The following is a 27606-nucleotide window of genomic DNA, read 5'->3' as shown; positions in this document are numbered from 1 at the left end:
CATGGACCTCAAACCAAATGCATTTACATATCAAACAAAAAGCAATGCTAGCTGTACAAAATGCCCTGACAGCCTTCAAGGACCTACTTCATCCAGGACAACTACTGATAAAGACAGACAACACCACGGTCTTGTGGTATATAAACAAGCAGGGGGGGGGGAACCCATTCTTACCCACTTTGCAGACTAGCCATGACTTTGTGGGACACAGCATTGACTTACCAAGTACATCTGCAGGCACAATTCCTGCCAGGAAGGAAAAATACTCTGGCAGACTATCGAAGCAGAAACCTCATGGATCCCCACGAGCGGCAGCTGGATCCACAAGTCTTCAGCATGTTAACAAGGAAATGGGGATGCCCGGACATAGATCTATTTGCCTCTCCTCACAACTACCAACTAAAGAGATTCTGCGCAAGGATTTATCACAGACCAGCATGGAAAGTGGATGCCCTATCCTTCAGCTGGAAAAACCTATCAGTATATGCCTTTCCCCCTCTGCCTCTCCTCCCCAAGGTACTCCTAAAAGTCAGACAGGAGAAGCCAAAGATGATACTGATTGCACCAGACTGGCCCCGCCAGCACTGGTACCCAATATTAAGAAGCTTGTCTCAATGCCCAGCTTGGGCCTTACCTCAAGTACCGCATCTACTGTCCCAGCAAAACAATCAGGTCCTGCACAGCCAGCTCAGGACTTCAAACCTGGCAGCATGGCGGAAACTGTAGTCATAAAAAGAACACCTCTCAGCAAAGCGGTGTTGGATGTCATTTTGGAAGCCAGAAGGCCTAGTACTAGAAAATCTTATGCTGAAAAATGGAAGAGATTCTGTGCTTGGAACTAGGCACAAGGAACAGATACAGCTGTGCCAAATATTCCTTAGATTTTACAATACTTAATTGAGATGCTGGACAAAGGCCTATCTTTCTCATCTATTATAATTCATGCCTCTGCCATTTTGGCTCATTACAATGCAGTGCCACCAGTCTTTTCTCATCCCTTATTAAAACAGTACCTCAGAGGAGCCAAAAATTTAGGGCCTCCAAGGAGATCACCAATGCCTGCATGGGACCTCAACTATGTCTTGGAAAAACTCACCCTGCCTCCTTTTGAGCCAGCTGCTACTGCTGATATAAATTTTTTATCTTGGAAAACATCTCTGCTCCTAGCAGTAACTTCTGCAAGACGAGTTTCAGAGCTACAGGCACTCATGGCTGTGGAACCTTTTATCATTTTTTATCCGGACAGGGTCTCCCTGAGGACAAACCCAACATTTATGCCTAAAGTGGTGTCCAGTGTGGCTCTTAACCAAACCATTCATCTGCCAACTTTTTATTCAAATCCACAGAACAAGGGGGAAAGAATTCTACATTCTTTGGACGTACACAGACAGCTTAGATTCTACTTGGACAGAACCAAGGTTTTCAGAAAGACAGAGCAATTACTAGTGGCATATGCTGCAGGATCACAAGGAAGGGCTATCTCAAAGCAGACTATTTCAAAGTGGATAGGCCACTGCATTAGTTTCTGCTACTTATACCATGGCAAGCCAGTGCCTAAGGGCATTAGGCCATATTCCACCACAGTGGCAGCCACTTCAGCAGCCTTTCTAAGGGGAGTACCAACCAAGGACATTTTAGAGGCAGCTACTTGGAGTTCAGTGCACACCTTTACAAAGCACTGTCATCTGCCACTCTACTCTAAATCCAGGGCAGGCTTTGCCACTGCAGTTCTGCAGGGTCTCATAGCCGCTCCTAATGCTGTTTAACTCCAGCCTCCCAACCATAGCTTTGGGAATCTACCCAAATGTAATGACTGCAACAGTGAATCACGAAGAACATAGTACAGTTGTGTACACTTACCATAAATGTAGATGTTCGAGTGTATTCACTGTTGCAGTCCAGGTTACCCACCCGCCATTCCCCCTTTTCTCCTGATGGAACCCATCTTTCCTTCTCTGATTTATACAACCTATGTGGTGTATTTGCTTGTGTCTGAAGGTAACGTTTATATTGCTGCATGTAATTTTATATATAGATATAAATTTTGGCTACCCTTTTAGTGGGCACCTGACATCTGGGGCAAGAAAAACTAAATAAAATAGCGTTGGCTGCTTCTTTTATACCCCTGACGACCTGACTACAGCCGACAGGACCCAAGACTTTGGAATTCAGGCCGCTTGAGGGCAACCTGCCAGCAGGATTACCCAAATGTAATGACTGCAACAGTGAATACACTCGAACTTCTACATTTATGGTAAGTGTACACAACTGTACTTTGTCTTAATTCTCTGTATAATATAATCAGTACACTTTGTTTTATCCCAGTCCCACCCTAGCAGCCCAGTTTATATTAACTCAAACATGTTTCTGTCCACCCTTTATTTTGTTATAGTGTAAGGCTTATATTTCTTACAACTTAGAAAATGTATTTGTTTACCTTAAAGAAGTCACCTCTGACTACACTTTTCCGAAAGCTGCTTTACAATTTAACATGCAGTTTATATATAATGAAATGTTTTGTACAAATGCTAATAAGAACAGAAAAGTTATCCTTACTGCTTTTTCCCCTTTAGTGTCCTTCTGTATGTAGTCCCCACCCACAAGTTTAATAAATTCAACAAAAATCCAGTTTTTCTCAGCCACTTTTTCATGCAAAGCCGTATTTTGTAAGTTTGGTTGATGCTTTATAGTCTTCCATTTATTCACTGTTTATAATTTGACAGAGGAGTGCAATGTCTGGGTAGTGCCACACATGTCAGAAATAACCCTGCCATTCTTCAACAATGTAGGGGGTAAAACTGGCCTACTTTTTTTAAACAATAAATGCTTTTATTAAATTATCACTTTTGACATAGGCAGTTATACTTTTATATAAAGGAAAACAAACCGTATTGTCATATTTTCAGTTGCAAGCAGTATACGTCACTTATAATCTGTCCAGTCGTTGTCAGTAAAACATTACATAGATCATTCAGTTCCGGTCTTCTCTTAAACCTCATTCCTCCTGCAGAACATTTTTCTCCATATGTTGCTTCCACAATTTCCATTTTTTGTACGCAATTTGCTCATACCCTTTTCTAAAGATCCCATTTCCAGTTTTTATCTCACTATTTTCACTGCTTTCTAGTACAGCTGATTTAGACTTGGATTTCCATTTTCTAGTGATTGCTTTTTGGCAGCCACCAGAATTAAATTCGACAAGACCTTACTATGACTAGGCAATTCCAATTCTGTGTTTCTGCTCAAAAAAATAATTTCCTTAGTTACATCAGTTTGCTCACCCATTGTTTCTGACAGTAGTCTGTAGGGAATTTTTAAAGTCTGCCAACTCGTTACACTTCCAAAACATGTTCCCAATTACCTCTGTCTTTTGCATCACACCTCCAACATTTGCAATCTGCCTGAGGAAAATTTCTTTGGCGTCTGCATAGGTATTTTTATACCCCAAGCAAACACTTCCAAGCTAAGATGCTTGTATATTTGGGAGCCATACATATATCTCACATTGTTTCTTTGTGAGTTGCTTATCCAGTCTCTTCCCAATCCTTTCAAACCTCATCTGATTGATTTGTATAGTTATCATGCAGCATTTTGTATGCCCTACTAATTATCCCTTTTTAGCAGCAGCTTTTGTTCTAGATTCTACTAAAAACTCTACCAGTGTTGATCTTTTGCTTAGTATCCTCTTTTTCTTTCTCTTCACTGTACTCTGGTATCGATCTTTGATAGGGAAGGCAATCTGTAGCCTGCAGTCCAAGTGAATTCTTGACATCTTCCCATTCTGTTTCCTTTCCCCTTCTAATTTTTTGCTTCTGACACCTTGGTTCCTTTACCAGTTTTGTCCAGTTTTATTCCAGCCCTCTTGCCTAATGTCTGTACCCCTGATTGCAGTCATCCCTATTAGCAGAATTTCCTTTCTCCATCCCTGTGTTGGCTTAGTTATTAGAATACTTTCTGCTAATTAATGAATAATAATATTCTGTATTTTTTTATTCTCCTTAAGGATCTGCATCCAGAATCCCAGTATCTGCTTATTTCTTGAGATTCCCTGTTTCATCGTCATCCCTTTCCACTTTGAATTATAGCTTTTTGCTTGTGCTATGTTATAGGAGCCTTAACTGTGTAGCTCTGAAATACCTCTTTTAAATCAGCTAATCCCAAACCATTGCCGCCTTTTGGAAGGCTGAACTTATCCCACTTGATTCTTGCCCTCATCCCCTGAAAGAAAATCCTTCAACCCTTTATTGCTATCCACAACTTCTCTGGTTGACAAAAATATGCCTGGCCTGTGTGCAAAACTAGGGACTATAAACTTTTTCACTGCTTGTATCTTGTTATCCATATCCATAAAACAGAACTTCCAGTTTCTCAGTTTTTGTATTATCTTTTGATAAATCTCTTCCCACTTACTCTTTGCTGCCATAACAGAATCATTTTTAGTACATACTCCTAAGTACTTTTTATTGTGTCCCCATAAATGTGTGTATTTCTGAGACAATTTGTGTGTGGGTACATAGTTTACAGCTATTGCTTTGTTTTATCTTCATTAATTTTGTATCCCGAAAAGACTTGAAACTGTGTTCCACAGCACTGGAATGCCTTTTTCTGGTTTTATCAGGTATAACATAATATCTTCTGCAAATTAAGCCAACTTTTCTTGACTACTATACCAGTTATGTCCTTGAGTTTCTGAGTCCCTTATTTTCTTTTCCCAGTAGTTCTAAGTGTAATGCAAATAACAAAGAGGAAAGAGGACACCCCTACTTGGTTCATCTGCTCAAACAGAACTTATCAGAGAGAACCCCCCCCCCACACACACACACACACACACTTACTTTAATTTCTGTCTCTGATCCCTTGCATATCCTCCTAAGCAACCTTATAATTTTGTCAGGGAATACAAGTACTTCCATTGCCCTGCTCATAAAGTCCCAGTTTACTCTTAACAAATGCTTTCTCTGCATCAAGACTCAACAACAGTTGTATTTTCGTGGATTCTGCTTCCCTCTGGATCATCATTCTGTTAATGATGCCAAATGTGTCTCCTCTTCACAAAACTGCATTGATCTATCTCTATCAATTATGGCATCACCTTTGCCATTCTTTACATATAAATGCTTTATAATTGTGGTTTAGAATCAAAATGGGTCTGTATGAAGGTGGATTTGGTACCATCTTTAGATGTTAACAGCAACCAGCCCTTTCTTCTGGGTTGTCAGTGGTTCTCCTTTTAAAATACTATTATACAAAACCTTCTAGATCTTTATCACTTTTGCCCCCTCTTAACTTCCAGACTTTCACAGTACTACCTATTCCTGGAGACTTACCTCCAGATTGGTTTACAACACCATTTTTCTCTCCTCTAATCCTATCTTGTTAATAATTGACCCTCATCTACCTCTAATGTTGGTATATTTAATTCTTCCATAAACATTTCCATCTGTACTTTTTCTTAATTTCCACCTTTCTCTCTGCTTAATTCAGATTTTTCATAAAATTTCCGAAATATTTCTAATATCTCTACGGATGTTTGGTTGTTTTCCTTGTTATAGGCTCCTTAAGCTTGGCAGCAACCCTTTCTATTGGCTGAGCCATTGTGATAAAAGCTTTTGTGCTTTGGAGGTGTCTTAAAACAATTGCTTAACAGCAGTTTTTCTAATCTCATGCATATTATCAAGGTAGCCCCTTAGTTTCTCTTTAGCAGTGTGCACTTGTGCCACCTTTTGTTCTGTAAGTCCCCCTATCCTGCAGTACTTTAACCTTTGTCAGTCCTTCTAAATAATTTTTAACCACATCTCTCTCTATTTCCACCCTATTTTTAAACTCCACTTTAATTGTGTCCCTCTGTATAGCTATATTTTCAGAAAAAAATTCCATCTTCCCTAATAACGTCCAAATAATTTCCACTACCCATTCCTTAAATTCCCCTCTTTTTAACAGATAGGTGGGGAAGTGCCTGTGCGTCAATTTTATTTCATTACTCTGCATTTTTATTTTAGTTGTTGCTGATTTAAGTGTTATTGTATGTATATCAGAACTTTATTTTAGTTGACGTTTATTTACCAGGATAAGTCCGAATGGGTTACATAACCCATTTTCAGCGGAGGCCCAGGGAGAAAAGCTCCACATATAGGACTTCATTACACATTATACACAAACTTTGTTACAAAAGTTATACAATAGATTAAATATACAGAAATACACTAATGGATGAATTATAGGCAGATTCTTAGGGTTACTTTTGTAGTAATAGAATATTTACAGTTTACATTCATATACAAATTGAAATAAGCTTCTTAGAGTAAATAGTATTTGCTTACAGTGTGTTTGAGTATCATGACACAGATTGTAGTGGGTCAGTCAGAATATTAGTTCTCTGGCGAATGAGTAAAATGCTAGAGACAGAATGGTGCGTAGTTTTCAAAGTTTAATGTAATAGTAAATAGTCTAGGAGGGAGAGGTTAGCTTTCAGTTAAATGCACATGTTCCTGTGAAGTATAATTTCTGTCTAGCCCAGTGTTTGTACCATTGGGAAAAATATATAAATCCTTTCCAAACTCCTCCTACTAAATTCACGTCTTCCATATCAAATATTTTCATTAATTTCTTCAAAAGTCTACCCTCTTGTTTTATTTTCCCATCTATGCCCCAAGATACATCCTTACTGTTGCAAATCAAAGTCCCATCTCAACCTATAAGTAATATTCCCTGATAAAGGCTGATTATTTCTGCCAGAATTTTCATAAGCTCCATTGTAGCAGTTTTAAGTGGAACAAAACTACATGCCAGAGTAATCCCCTCCCTTGCCAGTAGCCCCTTAGTACTACAAATCTACCATTATTTATTTTTTCCCCTCCTCTTCTATCACTATTGGAGCTTGTCTCATAATATAAGTATTCCCGTTTTCTTTTGTTGAAGATATTCTGCTGAATAACCATCCTGAAAACCTTTCTTTATCAAATTCACATGCTTAGTTTTTTCCAAACCTATCTCCACCAGCATTGCTATTTGTACTCTGCATTTTTTGTTAGCTCACTACTATTTTTTCCTGTATACATCTGTGAGAACATTCACATTTAAACATGATATAGAAAATACTGTCATTTTGATAAGTTATTATTCTCGCCTGTTGTGTGTAATAGTTTGTGTCTATTTTCAGCTTTTGTGTTAAATGCATACACTGTTTGGCCATTTGATCATTTATAGAGTTTTTTGTCATTTCCATTTGAACCTGTATCGCATTTTACAAGACTTTTTGTTTTAATAAAAACAAACACCCCCCCCAGAACCTATTAACGTAGTACTGTCAAAGAAAACTTCCATCTTTAAGTAATGAGGTTTAACCCTCCTTATAGGAACAGTTAGCCCAGATTGAGAGCCACACACAGTTAACCTGTAATGAAGGTTACCCATGCTAAGACGCATGGTGCAGCCTGTGCTTTTACTTTCACTAAGTGCTGTTTTTTTTTGCCTTTAGTCCTCTCCCAGATGTAGAAAACAACTTGAATAAAAACAGAAAGCATCATCTTAGTCATTGAAAGTATTCTGTTTTTATTTACGCCTTATCAGAAGATGCGTGTCTGCCTTCCACTACAGTGTTAAACTATGAATATTTATTTTGTAGAAGATGATTTTTTTCAGTGTTTTTACTTATTTGATTCCCCTTAAAACTTACTAGAGCAAGGCATGGGCCTTAATCCAGTCATTCCCCTATGCAAAAGTTAAAAAAAAAATAAAACATTTTTGTAACACAGATATAACTGTCAGGTACACTGCACTTCCTCAGCTGACTCATATTAGAAACTGTCTATCAAAAAAGTACTCTGCAGCCATTTTTATAGTTGTATCCTTATCTCAATCCAGAGAAAGTCAATTCTCAGCATGCCAAAATATTCTTTCATTGATAGGATAGTTTGTAAGTTTTTTATGCTTTTAGCCATTTCCCCTTAGCTTGAACATGTGTACATCCACTGTTTAGGATATTTCAACAAGCCTCTATCGTGAATGCCATTTGTTATAAAAACATTCAAAGTGTAATATTTTTTGTTCCACACAAAAATATTCTGTTAAGCCAATGCATTGCATGCTATTCTAAAAATATCACTGTCATTATGATTAACAAACCTCTGTTACTATGAAGGAAAAAAGCATTCAGAAGTATATTACTTTTTTACACAAGCACATTCTGTTAAGCTAATCATATAGCAATACAAAATGTCATACACACGCATTCTTGTTTTTCCTGCATTTGCAGGCTGTATATTTTTATGCTATTCCTAAAAATATCACACTTACTATGAGACTGCAGTTTTACCAATACATTACTGTGAGAAAAGCAGTTTTACCAAACCACATAACATACCATTTCCATGAGAGGAAAAAATGTTTTACTTTATATAGTTCTATCATCCCCTAAATGTTCTTCTAAATGTTAATGACATGTAGGGAACTCCACTATGCTCTACTTTAACAAACTAAAAGTCCAATATTTCCAGGGTGTTTTGTTCCTTCATATTTCACAAATGTAAGTAATGCTTTGCAATTCTGCATTTATTCAGCAATTTCTGAGTTGCTAGTTTTCTTGTGGATCTCTATCTCCCAAATCCAGTTTCTGGTTCATTTCCAACATACTTCTGTTTCTTCTAGTCAAGTCATGTGTTTTTTTCTCTCTCTCAAGCATTTTCCTTTTAGAACATTGGAAAAAATTTCACTGACAATAGCCTCTGTATGGGCTTCATTATCAGAAGAATGAGAAGCAGAATCCCCTTCTCTTTGATAGCTCACTTTTTGTTGGACAAACTTTTGTATTTCCTCCATAGCATGTTCTGCATCAAAAATGATTTTGACCCTCCAGGAAAAAGTATTCTGAAAATAGCTCGATACAGCAACTTGAATCTCGCACCTGCTTCTCGACATTCCCTGATTGCTGGTATAAATTTACTCCTGATCTGCCTGGTGTAGGGTGAGTAGTCATTTTCCACAAACACTTATGTCTCCCACTTTTAATACTTTGTCCTTCTACCACAGTTTTGTCAGGGTTAAGTCTTTCTGCTGGTAGGATTGCATCTTTACTATTAAAGGTCTGGGTTACTTTCACTTAACCAGGTTTAGAGTATGAAAATGATGTGCCCTTTCAGTTAACAACTGCTGTGAAATACCAGACCAGCTGGCTGTTTGTGCTTTCATAAAATTAATGCAGTCTGTTACTTCAGTTTCTTAGTACTGCAGAAAATCTCAGGTTTTCCTTGCATGCTCTGTCTAAAAATACAGTTTTTTGAGACATGTCTTCTTGAGCAGTCTCTTAACTCATCCAGCCTTTTCTTCATTTCAGCGTCTGATTTTTGCAGTGTTGTCATTTCTTCTGAGTACCTGTAGCTTCCATTTTCCATTGTTTTATTTGAGTTAATAAACTCCTTCAGTATTTTCATTTATTTTAAACCACTCTGAACTCATTTGACTTTTTCCTCTAGATTACTGGAAGTCATGTCTTGCACCAAAGCTGAAGCTTGAACTGATTTTTGCTGAACAGCTGCAGGATTCTTCCCAACCAGTGTTTTCTCCTCATCTTTTGTGATTGATTTTTCTTTGAGGTTCTCTGAATTCCTTTTTTGCTAGCATCCAGTCAGTGCACTTAAGCTAGTTAATGAAATTTGTACAAAAGGACAAATTCAGTAGCTCTCTCTTCTGAGTTTTTCACACTAGGAGAGCTGAAATTAAGCTGTTAACTCAGTGTGCTGCCATTGTAGTAGTCCCAAACTGGCCTCTGTCTTCACCATAAAGATGGGGACTAGTGAGTGTTTCTCGTAAAGGAAATAGTCCACTACCTAGTCCCAAGCACAAATCAGGAGCTGTATCTGAACGATGTAAACTTGAAGGGCAGGTTGAGGCTTAATACCAAACAACCAACGAAAAGGTCAAAAAAGACTGCGCCTTTTGCCCCCATGTATGCAAATATTTTCGTGGCGAAATTTGAATTAGATTATATTTATACTAATAATTTTGTACAGAATCATGTGTTGTTATACTTTAGATATATTGATGATTTGATTTTTTTGTGTCAGGGAGGTTTTGACTTAGTATCTAATTTTGTACTTGAACTCAATAATAACAACTGTGATATTAAATTTGATGGCTTGCAAGTAGGGCCAAAAGTTAATTTTTTAGATATCACTTTAGTGGGGAAAGTAGATGAACCGATATTTACTTCGGTTCATCAAAAGTTTATTGATGGGAATCAATATTTGTTTGGAACTAGTTGTCATCCTCCGAATACCATTGAATCCTTACCTTTTGGAGAAATTGTAAGGCTGTCTAGGTTATGTAATGACTATCAAGATTTAGTAAAACAGATTTGTAAACTTGTTGATATTTTTTTACATAGAGGCTATTCAATTCAATGCCTGATGGATTCTATAAATAAATTTATTACAACTATAGAGGGTCATACTAGCCAGACTAATATACCTAAAAAATATAATAAAGTACAAACAGATGATATTTATTTTGTCACCACATATAATTTATTGAGTAACAAGATCTGGAACATAGTGAGATATTATTGGAAATTTTTAAGAAGTGATAGAGTTCTGGGTAAATTACTTCCTGCTTATCCTAAAATTGCTTATAAAAGGGGTCAAAGTTTACGTGATATGTTAGTGAGAGCATATTATATATGCCCTACTGACAAGTTGAAATTTTCACTAAATACTTTTGGCACTGTACCTTGTTAAACTTGTACTGTGTGCCCTTTGATAAAATTAACATTTGATAAAATAAATAATAAAATATTTGTACCAATCAAATTGTTTTCTTGTTACACTGAAGGGATTATTTATTGTCTTAAATGTCCATGTAATCTTTTCTACATTGGAGAAACTAAGAGAAAATTTAGGGTTAGATTGCAGAAACATGTTCGTGATATTAGGAGGGGGGCTATAGAAAATTCAGTTGCATCACATTTCTTAGAGTTTCATAACAGTAATGCAGATTTATTACAGGCAACCATTTTAGAGCAGATTTTTGTTAAAAAAGGTGATCATAAGCTATTAAAAAATATGTTACTGTATAAAGAATCTATTTTCATATTAAAATATAATACATTATTACCGAATGGTTTAAATATGGAAATTAATTGGAAATATTTATTGTAATTTATGTTTTTGTATAATTATGTTTTTTTCTTTCTTTATTTATGAAGTGGAGTCTCTTTAAATGTTATATTGATTAATTGATTGATTAATTTTTAGGTGGTATATAAGGGAGTGGTTTTGTATTATGTTGTACTCATTGAAGGCTGTGGTAGCCGAGGCGCTAAGTCTTGTTTTAAGAATAAACCTTTTCTACGTGGAATCCTTGTTGTTGTTTCATCAGGTTGAGGCTTAACCCTTCTGCAGGTAGGCATGATGTTAAAACCTATGGTCACTGATGTTAATTCATCCACATCTAGACAGCCCTAGAACTCTTGCCAGTGGAAAAAGACTGGACTGGAGAAGGCAGGCCGCTGTCTCTGACTTTAGAATAAGTCTTGAGCTGCTGCTGCAGTCCACATCCCATTCATTTGTCTGACCTTGCAGTCAGACAGCCTGACCCATGGACGCAGCCATTCTAGTCATCAGTCATGGATCAGTAAAGCAGATAAGGAATCCCCTCTTAGGACCCCTAAGCCCTAGCTTGCCCTAGATGAGGAAGGATCCATTAAGTCTTTCCATACCAGTCTCTGTGGTTCAGTTACTTGACCTGAAGCATCTGCTATCTGGTGGGATTTGGAACTAAGATAGCACACCCATACGAACTATGGCCTGAAGCCAGTGCCCCTTGCTGCACCCTCAGTGAATGAGATTGTGGATGGGCTATGTCAGGTAAATGTTAAGGTCTTTCTCACCCTTGAGTGAGACATCTATAGCCCCCATTCCTGTTGTGAAGCGAAAGTTCCACAACTGTTGCCCACCTCTGTGTCCCACTTTGGTCCTCTTCAGATTCAGAAAATTAATGTGTTGCTATTTGAGACAAATTGCAATCGATCCACTCTTCTCTACATTCTTCTTTGGATCAATTCTTGACTAATTCATGTATTCACTTTTTCACAGTAATAAGGTGTGAAATTTCTATTTACTCATAGGTTGGACGGCAGTTATCTGGACTTGAGAGAAATATTTTAAAAATATTCTAATTATCTTTTGGCTGTACATCAGTGTATTTTCTTACATTTAAGCTGTTCAGTACCTACAGTTAACACCTCTTGTTCAGTATTGCAGTTAAGCTGTACTGAAACAGTAGCACTGTGTGTACTGTGCATTTGATGCATTGTAGCAATGGGTGGAGGCAAATCTGCCCCCACACATGTAGTACTTCAGGTGTGCACTTGGCACAATCAGTGCTATAAATGCTAATAATTCATGTGGAGCAACTTGGTGATCTTGAGTTATTATCCTATCACTTTATTGGTGTTTGGCCTGTGTATCTGAGGAAGAATTCTGAAGAACTGTGGGTCATCTCCCCTGTGGAATCATTTGTCAGGGATGCTTTGCAGGCAGTTTAGAGGAACCTTGACTACCTTCTGGCCAAAAGAAGTCAGTAATCCTTTAGGAAGGCCCACTACTTAATGGGTGGTACCCCCTTAACAAGCATTCTTTAAAGTGGCTGCTGCATGATCTTTTGTCCAGCAAAGGTCTCCAAAACCGCAGCAGTTTGCTACCATATAGCACATGGAGTGCAAAGCTCTGAAGATTTGTGATGAGTGTGCACTCTGATGTGTTGGGGCATATAGCTCTTAGCTAATTCTTCTCTATTTTTTCAATATTGCAGAACCATTTTGAGGATAAGGTGTTAGTAAATCTTTAGGATCTTAATGCTACTAGCCTCTGGTAGGATTTTATTGAGATCCTGTATGCCCAAGGCCATAGTCCTAATCCAGCTGCATAGTAGAAGCTTGGTATATGAGAAGTCACGATTTAGAAGTGGAATCACCAAGTATAAAATACAGTTAAACGGCAACCAACTAAACTGTCATTCTTAAAGTATTTTTGCAAGTGAAGTTGGATTCTTCCTGCCTGCATTGGGGGCTGTACCACGCCCTTTCTTCCTAAATAGATAAATTCTGACATGGCTGAAATGTGAAAATTTAATTTTGGCAGTCACTTCATTTTAAACACAAAACTAGTTGCATGTTGTGACCGATCATGAGTTACACATTGGTTAATCCGGTCTTCCAACCCTCATTTATTCTGTGCTCCTCTTTACGTGGAAACAGATGTGAAAGCTGCTTCTGTTTCACTGTCACAAAAACATGTGCAACACAAAGTCCATAACTCTTTAATTCTGTCTGATTTTTGCCTAATGACATTAAATCTTGCCTTTCATTTGTCCATGATTTTTGCAGAATGCCAAATATTTTGCCTCATATTTTTAACTTGTCCATCTCATAAAACAAAATTTTGATTTTCTAGTAAAACACTGAGGATTATCGGTTGACACTAATGCTAGACCATAATTTGCAGTTCATTTTGCCCAGAAAATGCATGCTAATGCAAAACCTGTTTTATTAATAATAAATGGACAAGCATGCTGCACTCAGCCCATGTGCCGTATAGAGGCCTACTAGTGCAGGAAAGATGTCACTTTGATGACATAAAATTGTGAGTGATGATAAGACGGGAAGTACCACTCACATAAGTCTGTGGAGAGCCAAAGTTTTCAAGAAGGAAATAACATTAACATTTAACAGAATTTCCAGTAAATTGGATTTGCAGAGTGGAACGTTGTCCTGTAATATCTGAATAAAGAAAAAGACTGCAGGTATGTGCAAAAAATGGTTGCACATAGTCTTTAAAAAGAGAAGCAATATTGAGTAGAGACAAAAAACACAAATGGATTATTAAGTGTCATAAGGACATTTCCACTGATTTATTTTTTCAGGCAATTGCTTTGTATTGTAAATCTGCGTTGGTCTTCTGTGGACCCAATCTGGTGAGAAGAAACATTCCATGTAGAATGTGTCTTCCTCTCAAACATCCCTCAGGAAATATCATCAAATATAACTCTCCCTACTGTTATTAGGGAACAGGTCCTTAATGCTCTAAGACCAAGGACACTGCATCAGTGGGCCAAGACAGTATCCCAGGATGCCTTCTAAGTAGCATGAAACATGACCTAGCGGGGCCTTTCGAATTACTATTTAACTGTAGCCTGCAAACCAGCTTTGTGCCTCATGAGTGGAGAAAGGTAGCATTCATCCCTCTGCACAAAGGTGGGCCATTTACAGACCCTGGAAACTACAGACCCATACATCTCACTAGTCTTGTATGTAAAGCCATGGAAAGAATTGTCATGGAGATGAACAGAGATATTGTAAACCTACAGACACTGGACCCAACCCAGTTTGGTTTCGTCAACGGCAGATCATGCCTACTCAACCTGGTGCACTTCTTTGAGAAGGTCACCAAAGCAATGGATGAGGGAAAATGGTTCACACTGCCTACCTTGACCTGGCCAAGGCATTTGACACAATACCCCACTTGGGCATTGTTGACAAACTCAAGAGGTTAGGTACAAACCCACATGTCACCCAGTGGATAGCCAAATGGCACACAGACAGGACTCGGGAAGTTAGAATTGGGGAGTCCACCTGTACAGAGGCGCCAGTCACAAATGAAGTCCCTCAGGGATCAGTCCTTGGACCACTCTTTTTTGGCATTTACTTCTCAGATGTCAAGGTCAATGTCAGTGGTCTGGCTGACTAAATTTGCAGATGATTGCAAATTTGGCACTGTCATTGAATCTTACACTGACGCAAATGTTCTCCAGGAGGGACTGACACAGACAAACAACTGATGTCAGAGCTATGGACTAAAACTGAATGCCAAGAAATGCAGAATAGTATCTTTTGGGAAGTCATCCATCCCTGGTAACTTATCTTATTGACAACACACCCCTTAGAGTTGACTCAGTAGTCGGGGACTTAGGGACATACACAGATAGTAATCTAGCCTTTGATCATCACGTGTCTACAGTGGTGAAGAAATCATTCTATGTTGCGCAACTTGTAATTAAAGGTATGGAATCTAAGTCCAAGGAAGTCATTGTTGCACTGTGTTCGGCATTCATCAGATCTATCATTGAGTACAATGCCCCCTTTGGTATGTACCTAACCAGGCATATCCAACAATTGGAACATCCACAGAGGTTCCTCACTAAAAGAATACAGGGCATAAGTAATGTGTCCTATGCAGACCACCTCAAGGCCCGATCCCTGTATTCTGTCTCCTACGGGCTTTTGAGGGGAGATCTATGCCTGGCATACAGGGCATTATCAGACCCCACTCTGAAAGACCTCCTGCATATCCACAAAACAAACTACCATAACTACCCGTTCTAAAGATTTGAACCTTGCCTGTCATATAAATAGGACCTACTGGAGAGATAGGTATGTATCCCAGAGACTACCCCATCTATGGAACAGGGTTCCCCATCCATGTTAAGCAGAGTTCCTCCCTAACCCAGTTCAAGTTTAACTTGGACAATTGGATGGGAAACCGCAAATTCATCCGTATTGTCAAGTATAGCTGGTTTCGATTTTGATTTCCATTTTCTAGTAATTGCTTTTTTTTTTTTTTAGCAACTACTGGAATTAAATTTAAAAGGCATTCCTTTGTCTAGGCAATTCAGATCATATATCCTAGCTCAAAAGATGCATTTTCAGTCTTGTGCATATTAACTTAATTTCACTTCTATGGTGCTTGTAGACATCTCATTTTCATGTTTCTGTTCAACAGTTTTGTCCTCAAACATCCCTGCAGAGTGATTCTGGCTGTTAACAGCTAATACAAAAGTAATCAAATGCAGGACATTTCTTCCTCTTGTATTTCTAACCACACTTGTTTATACAAGTCCTAGTTTCATCTTTGCAATAATTCTTATGGACCTCTTGGCTTTCTTTTGTCATGACAATTTCTGTTGTAGTGCATTCTCACTTTATTTTTCCTTTTCACTGAACTCACAACTTGACTTACACAATTACTTGCCTTAGTTAATTTTCCTAACTGGGTACTTGTAATTTCACTCACTTGATTAGCAGAGGTCGGCTGTTGGTTGCCACTTCAGTCATTTCTTTTACCAGAAAGTGACTCTTCACAGTTTATTAAATTTTCCAGTCTTTGGCTCACTTCATTACGTAAGCACCTGACCTTGTACCTTTGTTAAGAAAGTGTCAAATGAACAAGACATGAAAGGATTTTCTATACCAAGCAGATGCCGCCTTAGAAACAAACAAGAGCGTAATAGTTCAATCAGCTGTAATATTGCTAGATTAGATCCTGGTATTTCTTCTAGGTCCTGTCACTCACACTTATTGATGACTTCTTGCTCTAAAAAAAAAATTCTGTTGGCTGTTCTCCCCCTTTTCTGACAGTCATCTTACTGAGGCCCTTGTCATATGGGGTTGTATGGAGCCATCTGCATGTTAGTATGTTCAGAACTCTGGAAGTTATGCCAGAAGGATGTCCACTTAGTTTATTCCCCAGTACAATTATAGTGCAACAGTGATCCTGGTATTCAGACACCTAGTCTTATGGTGAGAGTGCTCACCAGTATGTATGCATTCATAGGACTGGTGTACTGTGAGAGCTGTTTGCAAGTTTATATGTCTGTGTAGTATTCAGCATAACACTAGTGTGTTGTAAATTGCTATTGCAGCAGATTTTCATGAGTTTTCCTTCTGCTTTACACATTCAGCAATTTAACTGAAGATTTACTTTGTAGTCTGAAAAATGGCATGTGGCCAGCAGAATGTGCTATTGCTTATTAATACCTTGCTGGTAAAGTACTTTGGGCAAAGCTGCTGCTGCTTAGGGAGTTTGGCCTGGGCTGTTATGTGCTACCTCTAGCCCTCATTTGACTTTGAACTTTGTTAAAGGTAGTTTCCAGGGACATGAGTGAGAGTAACTCTGGATCACCTTTTTTTTTTGGGGGGGGGGGGTTGAAGGGGGAAGGGATTCCCCTATTGGAACGTCCCTGATGGATTAAGGGAAATGTGTTCCTAACAGAAGTCCTGAGTAGGCATAGCAAAGCACCGAAGTCAAGTGGTATGCATGAAGGCTGGCATATGTGGTGATGCACCTCAATGTAAAGAAATTGTTACTCACATGCAAAATCTCCCAGTCTCTTCTGCTTTTATGAAAGTAGTGACATTTCAGATTACAAAAATGAGGAAAATGGTTAGGGTTGTTAGGATGATTAAAATTGTTTGCAAGTGCAGATTATGTTTAAAAGATTTGGTGGAAAAACTGGCTACTGATATAAGAAAGATATTGACATTAGAATGGGGGAATCAATTCACCTGAAAACAGAAGCCTGAGTACATAAATTCTGTGATCAGAATCTACAGTAGTACAATTAGATACCATGCTGCTTGCCTTTATGTATTTAGTTTTGTAAATCATTTGCTGGATTGTTATTCAGGGTGTTGGGACTTTGATTAGACTGAGTTCATTATTAGAAGTTTGTGTGTTTGCATGTGTGCATGCACATGCAGGCATGGAGAGAGATGGGCATTCAAGTATATTAGCAGTTTTAATCCTGTGGGAAATGAGTTATTGAGTTATTGTGGTCTTGCCTAATGTTTCAGATGCCAGATGTGCTGCTGGTAATCATCTTCTAGTAAGTTAACGTTTGAGGTGTTCTCAGGAGTTTGATGGTGTATCATTCCTTTCTGGTCTACTGAGGATGTTTGGTTTTGCAGATCTAGGCTGCTTATTTTTCCTTTCTGTGGCTTTATAGCTGTTACCTTGATAGTGCAGACAGTGTTCAGAAACAAAAGTGGGTTTTGTGATCTGCAGTGGACATATGCATATACTTCAGCATTGTGTAGCATCTCACAATAAGATTAATTCTGTCAATGTAGGCTTGAGTTATTGGCTCGAGTGCACTGGACATGTAGGGGGAGTGGGAGATGGCAATTGACGGCTTTTAAGAAGAGTTAGAAGATAATTCTGTGTTAACTTTTGTGATGGTGCTACATCTTTCATGACAGTGGAAAAGACTACAGGACTCATTGCTGATCCTGAAATTTTTGATTGGATGGTGTAGTGATAGCATCCAAACTGTGTTAAGCATTTCGACTGCCAGCTTGTTTCATAAATTTTCTGCAACATTCAAGCCTATTAAGATATGCAAGACAAGTTAGTGGTGCTTTTTCTTTGATCTGTGTGAGATATGTGCAGCACTAGCCTCAGAATCTCTTGGGATAGTCTGTCTGCCGCCTAAATAAAATGATCTATTTACATCCACTTTGTGTGCTTATATGTGTATATTTAACTGAATGGTTTTCTCCAGCAAGCTGCTGTAACTGTTAGCCAACCAGAAATTCCTCTTCACCCTATCTCTTTGAAGATCCAGCTTACACTTTAGGCTGAAGGCTTCACCTAGATTAGCAGGATAGCATGTAATGGTCCCCCACACTGGGGAAACTACCCAGGTTGGCTCCAGTGGCAGATTTCATTGATAATGCTTAGATTTTTTTTTTCTTTTCTATGTGTGCTTCCCTACGACCTCCATTTGTTGACCATTTAGCCACCCTGTTTTGGAATCTAGCCCTTTCTTTCCATAGGTTAAGTCCCATCTGAAGGTGTTGTCATCCAGGCAGACATCTGGGAGTTCGGTATTCTCATCAGCATCCCAAGTATATTGTATGAAATGCCTAATCCCGCCCTTGAGTGGTGATATCGGTATTTACATCACAGTATGGACCCACCTGTATGCCTTTCTAGCAGTTCACATGTGCACCTTCCAGCAGCCAAGAGCTACGGTCACTGGCTTTCATTGTCATGTCCACATCATCACTGCACCTTTTCTGTCAGCACCACCTCTGCCCTCCAGCAGTGGTTGGTTCAGGAATGGCAGCTGCAGCCTGAGTCGGCTGGGCCCCACCTCATTTCCCCCATGCAAGACTGCCCCACCTGTACTTGTACCCTGCATTCTCAAGCACCCAAGATGCTAATCTAACTTTTTGGTCTATTGGGCCATAGTTTGGGCTTTATTCCTTCTGTACCACTTACATGGCAAGATAACTGGATTTTTTTTCCTTTGCTCAGCCCAGGCTGCCATTGCCCCAGAGCAACAGCAGAATTGTGCATTTTCACATGTCATCTCTAGCTGCATCATGCACCTGATTGCTGTTTTGCTGCAACATCCGTTGGATGGCAGTACTGCAGCCAGACCCAATTGCCTCTTCATCTCCACGATGGGTAGGTTGGTATTAGCTGCCACTTGAACATGGGTTATCTTACTGTTGTGTGCCACAGAGCTAGCTCGATTTTTTTTTTTTCCCCTTCTCCTTCAATGCATAAAGGGACTTGTCTGTGTGTAGCTGGCAGTTAGAGAATGGCTGCAGTCTTGTGGTCTTTACATGTAATTTTACTGTGTATCCATCAGTAGAGTAGATTATTTCATAATTGTTCTTTTTTCCAGGTTGTACAGGAGAATGAAAATGTGGTGTTTTGCCTGGAATGTGCTTTCCACTATGTGGAAAAACAGAAGTCCTGTCGAGGACTAAAATTGATGTATCGCTATGATGAGGTAAGTGTGTATTATATTAGACAGCATTTTTTCCTTACACATTCTATTTATTTATTTATTTATTTATTTTTATTTTATTATTGGCATCTTGGGAGGGCCTGTTAAACATAAGTGCTTGTTTCTAGTGATGACCTGGGAACATAGGATGAGGTTGAGAGTTGGTCATAGGTGTACTGTTTTGCACTCACTGCTGTTGACTAGTCTCTCAAAGGAAGCAAAGAAGAGTTCCTCTGTGTCCTGTAAGAGTATGTGCGCTTTTACAGGAGATTTCCCTCTACTCCTGAAACCAGTATACTTATCACTGTTTTCAAAGTGTAATTTCTGAACTCTGTATAAACATTCATAAAACCAAAGCACCAAGTTGACTTCAACAAGCTGACATGATTCATTAATTATGCATAATGAAATGACATGGGATGTACAGACCTAGAGTTAAGGAGTGTCTGCAAAAGCTTAACAAAATGTGAGATTTTCCATATATACATTAATAATAAAAGCTTGACGTGTGGACATAGTAAAAAAAATTTCATTAAAGCATGGTGGATGCTTTAAAACATTGAGAATTAAATGCATTTCTTGTAGAGCAGTTATGACTACATGTACAAAAATCCATTAATTTCATAAACTTTTAAGACCTACATGTGAATAAATGTTGCCAACTTATACAAAGCATTAAGGCACAAAATGTTGACACTGATACTTGCCATCTAACATGGCTATTTTTGTAGATTATTCTCATTCTGAAGTGTTGTGAAAATGTCTGCATAATTTGTATAGATTCTGTAGTAACACAGAGCAGTTGTATACTACCCCTTTTGTCATGCATCACTGAAAAGCTTTTAAAGAGGTGAACAATTCTCCCATTATTTTGGATTTATCTTTCACACTTGGAGATATAATAATCTTTTGTTTGACTTTGCCACAATAATTGTTGTCAAATGATATAAAAAAAAGAAAATTCAAGAGGCTAGTGGCACCACTACAGTGCCTAGTAGCCCCAGAGGCTTGAAAATGCCAGGTACAGTGTGGTGCCTTTTCAATCCCCTTAACTGGCATTGGTTGTTGACGAGTCCCTGGTGCAACCCCTCTGGAGATTCCCACACTACCGGCTCAGAGTTTGTCCTTGAAAACCAAAACCATGTTAATTGTTCAGCCTGAGGCCTCTCCTGTGTTGATGTCAGTGCAAGGAAATGTGGCATCCTGATGCTGTTTGTACAAAAGGTGGTTGCTTAAACTGGATTATTAAACTGGCTTGATGTCTCTGGTTCTAACCTATGAATCAACTGTCAAAACAGGCGGCAGTCCCAATCATAGGCTGAAGGTGCCTGAGCCAGAACTGTCATCAGTTAGCTTGCCTTAGCTCTCCCCCCACTCTCCCCAGACCCCCATCGGGATCTCTTCAAGTTAGCACAGCACTTTATGGAGTTTTTGAAGTCAAGGCATCCTGTCTCTGAAGGAATATCAGAGGTCCCCCTCTACAAAAGGGAGAAAGGATTGCATTCCCTTGAGGAATTTGTGTACCTCTGACTGAAGAGGTAGAATAATTGGCATTTATTGACCAAATGTATTGACTCTCCTAGCCAGATGCTGCAAACTACTTGTCCTGTGGTTCACCTCCAGAGGATTTTTTGTTCGAGGGCACATTTAAAAGAATGATGGAGGCCTCCAGATGGGTTTTCTGGAACCAAGCCCAAACCTTTGGCCATTCCTTCAGTTGTAGAAGATTTGGATGATGCATTTAGTAGTGCATCCTTGCAGACAGATTCCCAGCCCTCTGATCCTCTGCTGCATTGTTTATGTAGGGGGTTATGACACCCATAAGCACCTGTACAAGAGTCCTGTGACAGATCCCACAGTGCTGTCCCTGGATTCCAGCAAGGGATCTAATGTGGCTGCATCCAGGAATCCTTTTCTTAGTGATGGGGAGAATAAAATGTCTTGACTGTTTTGGAAAGAAGACTTGCACCTCTGTTACCCTGGTTGTTAGTGCTCTTAACTGCCAATCTTGCGTGATAAACTTTTGGAAATCGCTCCTTAAGTAACTGAAGCAAAAGGCAGAGGGGATAGATGACAAGAGCCTAAATATTGAAGATGGACTGACGTTTAGTCCCTGTGCCCAAGTTGCCAGGCACGCCATGAAATGTGGCTATAGATGGTTAGACATGCCTGAATGAGGACTCTGCCAGAGGATGTAAAAGCAGAATAGACATTGTCACCCTGCTGAGAAGGTGTTCAAGAAACTGGAGTAAGAAGCCATACAGTTTGTCAAAGATCATTTTCATCTAGATGTTTTAGAAACAGTCCTAGCAAATTATGGCTTTTCTGCCCTTAGCAGATTAATGGCAGGTGAGGCTGTTACAGAAAAAAAAGCATGCCAAGTTGCCCAGAGCAGGAAGCCTGGGGGCTGTCAGGACTATGGCATTCAGGGGGAACAGCTATGATTTAGAAAGCTAGCCCTTCTCCCCACCGCCCCCAAATACCCAGTCCACCAACCCATAGCCCACACAAACCTTTCACTTTCATAATCTCACCCACCCCTTTTTAAAGAAAAGAGGCAGATTGGCTTTCTTTATGGAACAGTAGGTGTCCATCACACAGGACAGGTGTGTTCTTCTAATTTTAAAGCTATAACACAGCCTGCATTTCAAAAGAAAGCCAAACTTCAAAGGCATTCCACAGTTTCCCAAGGATCAAATCCATCTCTTCCTATCCCCTGAGAGTTGATATCCCATGAAGCTATAGGGATGTTAGCAGAAAAAGGAGTGGGTCTTTACTCCTGACTGTTCCTAAGAAGAGAAGGAATTTGTAAGCCCATTTTGGATATTTCTTTCCAGACTGAGTAAGTCTCTAAAAGTTCCAAAATTCACAATGTTGATCTAAGCTTACATGGTCACCCTGAACTTAGCTACCTCTGTATTCCTGTGGACAAACAGGCAGATATGAAGCAAGGGATGTACACTACCAGCTCACCTTGTTGCCCTTGACTTGTCTACTGTACTGTGCCCAGAGTATTTACAAAGTGTATGGTTCCTATAACTGTCTTCTATATGACAAAGGACATGCACATTTGCCCTTAAGTAGGTGATTGCCATAGCCAGGGAACACACCTGAAAGACCTGCAGAAGGCTGTAGACATTACTCTGACTCTTCCTGCTCCTTGGTATTTTGCCAGAGTTGCACCTTGTTCCATTGAGGCAAGTGCAGTTCTGGGGACACTGCTGGAGATCAAACAGCAAAAGGCACTTATTCCCTCTGTCAAGGTTCTGTTTCTGTCCCGATGCTTCAGAACAGTCTCAGAGCAGAATCAGATCTTGGCAAGGGGATTCCTTGAAATCTTAGGGATATATAGCTGCTTACATCCTGATTGTTGCAATGGTATTTGAGAAACTGGTGATGTCAGCACATCCAATCTCTGCAGTGTTTCATTCCAAATATACTCTGCATCAGAACCGTCCTTTCATGGTGGCAAAGGCGTTTGCTTCATTCTCACAGTACCATTAATGCTACCCATCACAGGTTTCTTGGATTTGACCCAAGGTGTTTATAAGGTAGATTTGAAGGTCCAGGGAACTTAGGATAAGACCTTCAAGAGAAGGTGGCACATGAACATAAAGGAGACGATAGCAGTTATACTAGCCTTCAAAAGCATAAGTCATGTAAAAACAGTGAGACCTTTTACTTATAAATGAAAAACACAGTAGCAATGAAAGCATAAGAACTGGACTAGGTGTTAGAAGTGACCCTCAAGGCACTGTATGTCCCATCTCTAGAGAAAGTATTGGCAGGTCAGTCCATCCCAAAAGAATGTGTTGATGTGCCAGAAATGAGTCCCTATCAGTGACTGTTAAATGGGCATGTATTTCTGTCCACATTTCACAAGTGGAGCATGCCAGGTGCATATCTGTTTCCTTCTACATGGAAATAAGAACTGAGAAGTTTGTACCAGCTTAGCAAAGGTGGCGACCTGGGCAACAGAAGTCTTCTGCATTAGTTAGGCAGGTCTATTTCTGTACACTTTCCCTCACTAAACTTGATCCCAATGATGTTACAAAACATAAAGTAGAACAGGCCAAAATGCTGTTGGTAGCCTCATTTTTGACCAAGGCAACATGCGTGGTTCTTTCTGCTGACTCCAAGGAAACGACCAATTAATTTGCCTTTGTGGGTGGATCTTTTAACTCAGAATAAGGGGTCTATAATCCAGCCCTACTTGAGGACTCATGGAATGCTGTCTGTTTCTCTCCTCTGACTCTAAATATACCATAATTCTATTCTTTTCTCTCCCTTCATATTGCAGTACCTGTTTGTATTATAGTAACTTAGCTGTAATTTCTCAAAACTGGCTAAAAATTCTCTAAATATTAAATCAGTGTCATGTAAGTTGTATCTATTTTTAACCAATGTTGGCGCATTGTCTAATTTGGTATAATTATTTAAACTGTATATGTTTTTGTTTTTGAAGATGGAAAAATTGCTCTTAAATGTATTTGTAATACTTTGGAGCTTTTCTTCCAGGGCCTCCACTAAAAATGGGCACCTTCCCATTTGGACTTTATAAGTAATCAAATGCCAGTAAATACATTTTAGCCTTCATCCCTTTCAAACATTGAGAGTGTGCTGTACATCTTGAGGGCAGTATGGAAACCCAGTACTTAGGAAGTCATACTTAGCTAAGTGGAACAGTTTCTCATAATGGTGTTCCTACAGAGAGACCAGGACCTACATTCAGCCCAGATGTCAGTGGGTCCTGTCTTACAGGAGATGCTGCTACAGAATGGGCTTATTCTGTGCTTCACTAAAGGTACATGCCTTCCTAGCATGTCTGCCACTTGCTACACCTCTTTATTTATTCTGTTGCCAGCAAAGCAATTTTTTAATGGATTGTTGCATTTGAGGACACCCAGAAAGGAAATAACTCCCATCATGAGACCTGTATTTTGTTTTTGAGAAACCTCTTTCTTTCTTTTGAGCTACCTTCTCTTTTTTTAATTTCTTCAAGTCTTTTGGGTGTCTAATACCATGACGGGAGTGGACCCCATTCCTAAGTCAAAGTATGATTAAAGTTCATGAAATTAGTATTGTTTAAATCTTTGTTAGCCAGAAATGCTCTTTGCAGCACCTGCATTGTGCGCAGTAATGACTTCTGCAATTCGTAGGGAGTTGCATGTATCGGTAACATATCCAAGTATGATTGCAAATTCTTTTTTTTTTTTTATAAGACCCATTGCTCCTATTACTACTACTGGAACTGTCTGGGTATCTTTCTTCCACATTGCCCTCATTTCTGCCTGCAAATCCTGGTATTTTATGATTTTGTGTTTCTCTGTACGTAAGACACTATAGTCACTGGGTGTAGCAGGTTCAATGCTACTTTTGTCTTCTTTTCATGGAACACTATATCTGATGTTCTCGCATCTATTTTTTGAACTGTTGGTAATGGATTATCCCATGTGATATAAACTTCATCATTTTCTGTGATGCTTTGTGGCTCATGTCTCCACTGTTTTTCAGCTATTTCAGTATTATAATGTTTGCAGAATCCCCAATGCAACAGTCCTGCCACATTATTATATTAACCATATACAGTCCTTCTGCCATTAGTATATCACAACCAGCAACAAAATGTGCAACTGTTTCCAATTTTGTTTTTCAAAACCAACATTTGTCTTTCTCTCCCACATGTTCAATGGACTTTGTAAACCAACATGTACATAGTCCACTGCCTTGGACCACCAATATTAACCTTTCATCTTTTGGTTTGAATTCACCTCTCCATAAACATTCCTGTTTGATCCTGATCAGCATGAGGTTGTTCCAAGAGTTTTGTATACTTGCAACTATACTTATGCATTTTCCACATTTCTTGCCTTCTCATCTGATTCTTCACCTTGTATTCTTTTTTTGTTTTTTTTGGCACATTCAGTTGCTGCTTGATTTTTATGTACTTCTGGTTTGATTTCCATTCCCACTTGATGCTGGTATGCTTATGCTAAACTAAGCAGGGATTTCATCTTAGACTTATTCTTCTCACGTTTCAAAACTTTTACTACATTTGGGTCTTGAGGCCAGTAGATATACGTAGTCCCACGATTGCAGATCTGTACATGTAATCAGTTTCGAGGCGGCCCAAACCCCCCTCAGAATGGGGAATATATACTCTTGGTTTGCACTGATTTTTATAAATCATTTGATGAGCATGAAACATCCTTCTTGTTTTCCTGTCCAACCTATCCAACACCTTTTGGTAAATTAGGACAGGAAGAGCAAATTAGTTTATAGCTTGGACTTTGTTCCTAGATGTCAACTCTGTTTTCAGCATTAATTTAAGGTCCCCTGAAATATTCCTTACTTAAGTTTTATTCGCATTTGTTCATGTTTTATTGTTGAGCCTTCATCAATTCCCAGATATTTAGCATATTCATGTTTTATTGTTGATCATCAGTTCCCAAATATTTATACACTCCATCTTGCTCATGTTCTTTTATATCACATTCCTGTCCCAAACTGATGTCTTGGTGCTGCAGCTTTCCTACTTTAAAGGTTACTTTTGCACATTTATCAAGACCAAATTGACTTTCTTATATCATCTGAAAAAGTTTTGACCACTTGCAGTTGTGCTTTCAGTTCCTCATCTGATGAACTGTACGGTTTTAAATCATCTACAAAAAGATCAGGCTTTACACTTTGTTTTGTGGGAGCCAAATTGTAGCCATGACCTAATCTGTTAAGTAGACAAACTTAATGGATTAAGGGCACGACAAAATAGTGGTGACAGTCACCCTGGAATATCCTTCTTTGAATGTTTATCCCTGGAATAATCTGTACTTTATCATGGCTTAACTGCAAAGTGGTTTGCCACTGTTTCATGGTCGCTGTAATGTAATGTATCCTATACATTTTTGATCATTCTTATCAATGAATGTGGGATACTGTCAAATGCTTTTTGTAGTCTATACATGCCATACTTAAGATTCTTCCCCTTTTTACAGTTCTCCATTATGACTTTAACAAGTGACCATACCTCTCAACCTGCAACAAATGTCAAAAGTCTGGTCAAAGGCCCATGAAAAATAGGTACAACTGGCCCAAAAGTATGTATGCTGATTAACATAAAATGTGCATACATAATTATGTAACCCCACCCACTCCAATAGAATTGTGGGATACCATTTTTTAAAAACAAACTGAAGAACAGACAACCAAAATATGATCATGAAACAAAATAAGCAGAACAATAGTGTTTTATTTATATTAATATTTGAACTTGTTGCAAAACCTAGAATACAGTTTTCTTTTATAAAAATAAAATTAACTGCGGGCCCGAGTCTCCACTCCCCACAGCTTTTCTAGCTATAAGGAAATACTTATTTCTCTCAAAATCTCAAATAAAAAAAAAATCCATTGCACCCTACTGAATGCCTTTTTGTCTTCAATGCTTATTACTGCTACTAATATTTGTATATTAGCATGTTGCATCACCATCAGTATTCCTAATATAATGTCAAATGTCCATCTGCCTTCTGTGAAGTGACAAATTGATTGGGTGCGTTATATCTGGAAGAATTTTAGCTAATCTTGTTGCCCATAAAAAACACAAAGCAAAATGAGCTGTGCAATAAACAAAGCAACCAAAATTCACACACGAAGAGTATCACAATTGTATTCTGTTATTTCCTCTTCATATTGTTTTGTGTATGTGTACTCTCTGTCTTTTCTCCCTTAAGCTATTTGCAAAGCTGCATAACCCTGATAAATTTCTCATCCTTTGTACTGGGATAATGTATGTTTACATTATGGCAGTGGATCTGTTTTCAGTATACTGGTTTTTGTTTCCTAGCCCTGTGCTGTAACACCCCTTTCTATCCTTCCTCTTTTTTAACCACCTTGATTAACAATTTAATTTATCTTCTGCTTTAGTACACTTATTTGCCAGATAATAGTTAACCTTTCAAGTAAATCAAAATAATGAAATATAGTTTTTATTTTAATTATTCATAGCATTATACTTCTGCTACAGCTATTCAAAAGCTTTATCAA

The 27606-nt window shown here is 38.7% G+C and overlaps 1 protein-coding gene across 1 annotated transcript in view; it reads left to right on the top strand.

Moving 5' to 3' along the window:
• Positions 1-27606, top strand: part of JARID2 (jumonji and AT-rich interaction domain containing 2) — a 1781868-nt gene that overhangs the window by 1693435 nt on the left and 60827 nt on the right. The window contains exon 16 of the mRNA XM_044065716.1: positions 19462-19569. Coding sequence (XP_043921651.1) covers positions 19462-19569 — 108 coding nt within the window. The remainder of the gene's footprint in view (positions 1-19461; positions 19570-27606) is intronic.

Source organism: Protopterus annectens, chromosome 3.part0 (assembly GCF_019279795.1).
Source record: "Protopterus annectens isolate FY-2018-M chromosome 3.part0, PAN1.0, whole genome shotgun sequence".
NCBI classification, from domain to species: Eukaryota; Metazoa; Chordata; order Ceratodontiformes; family Protopteridae; genus Protopterus; species Protopterus annectens.
Note: the sequence above shows the minus strand (reverse complement) of the source record. Positions and strands in the feature narration are given on the sequence as shown.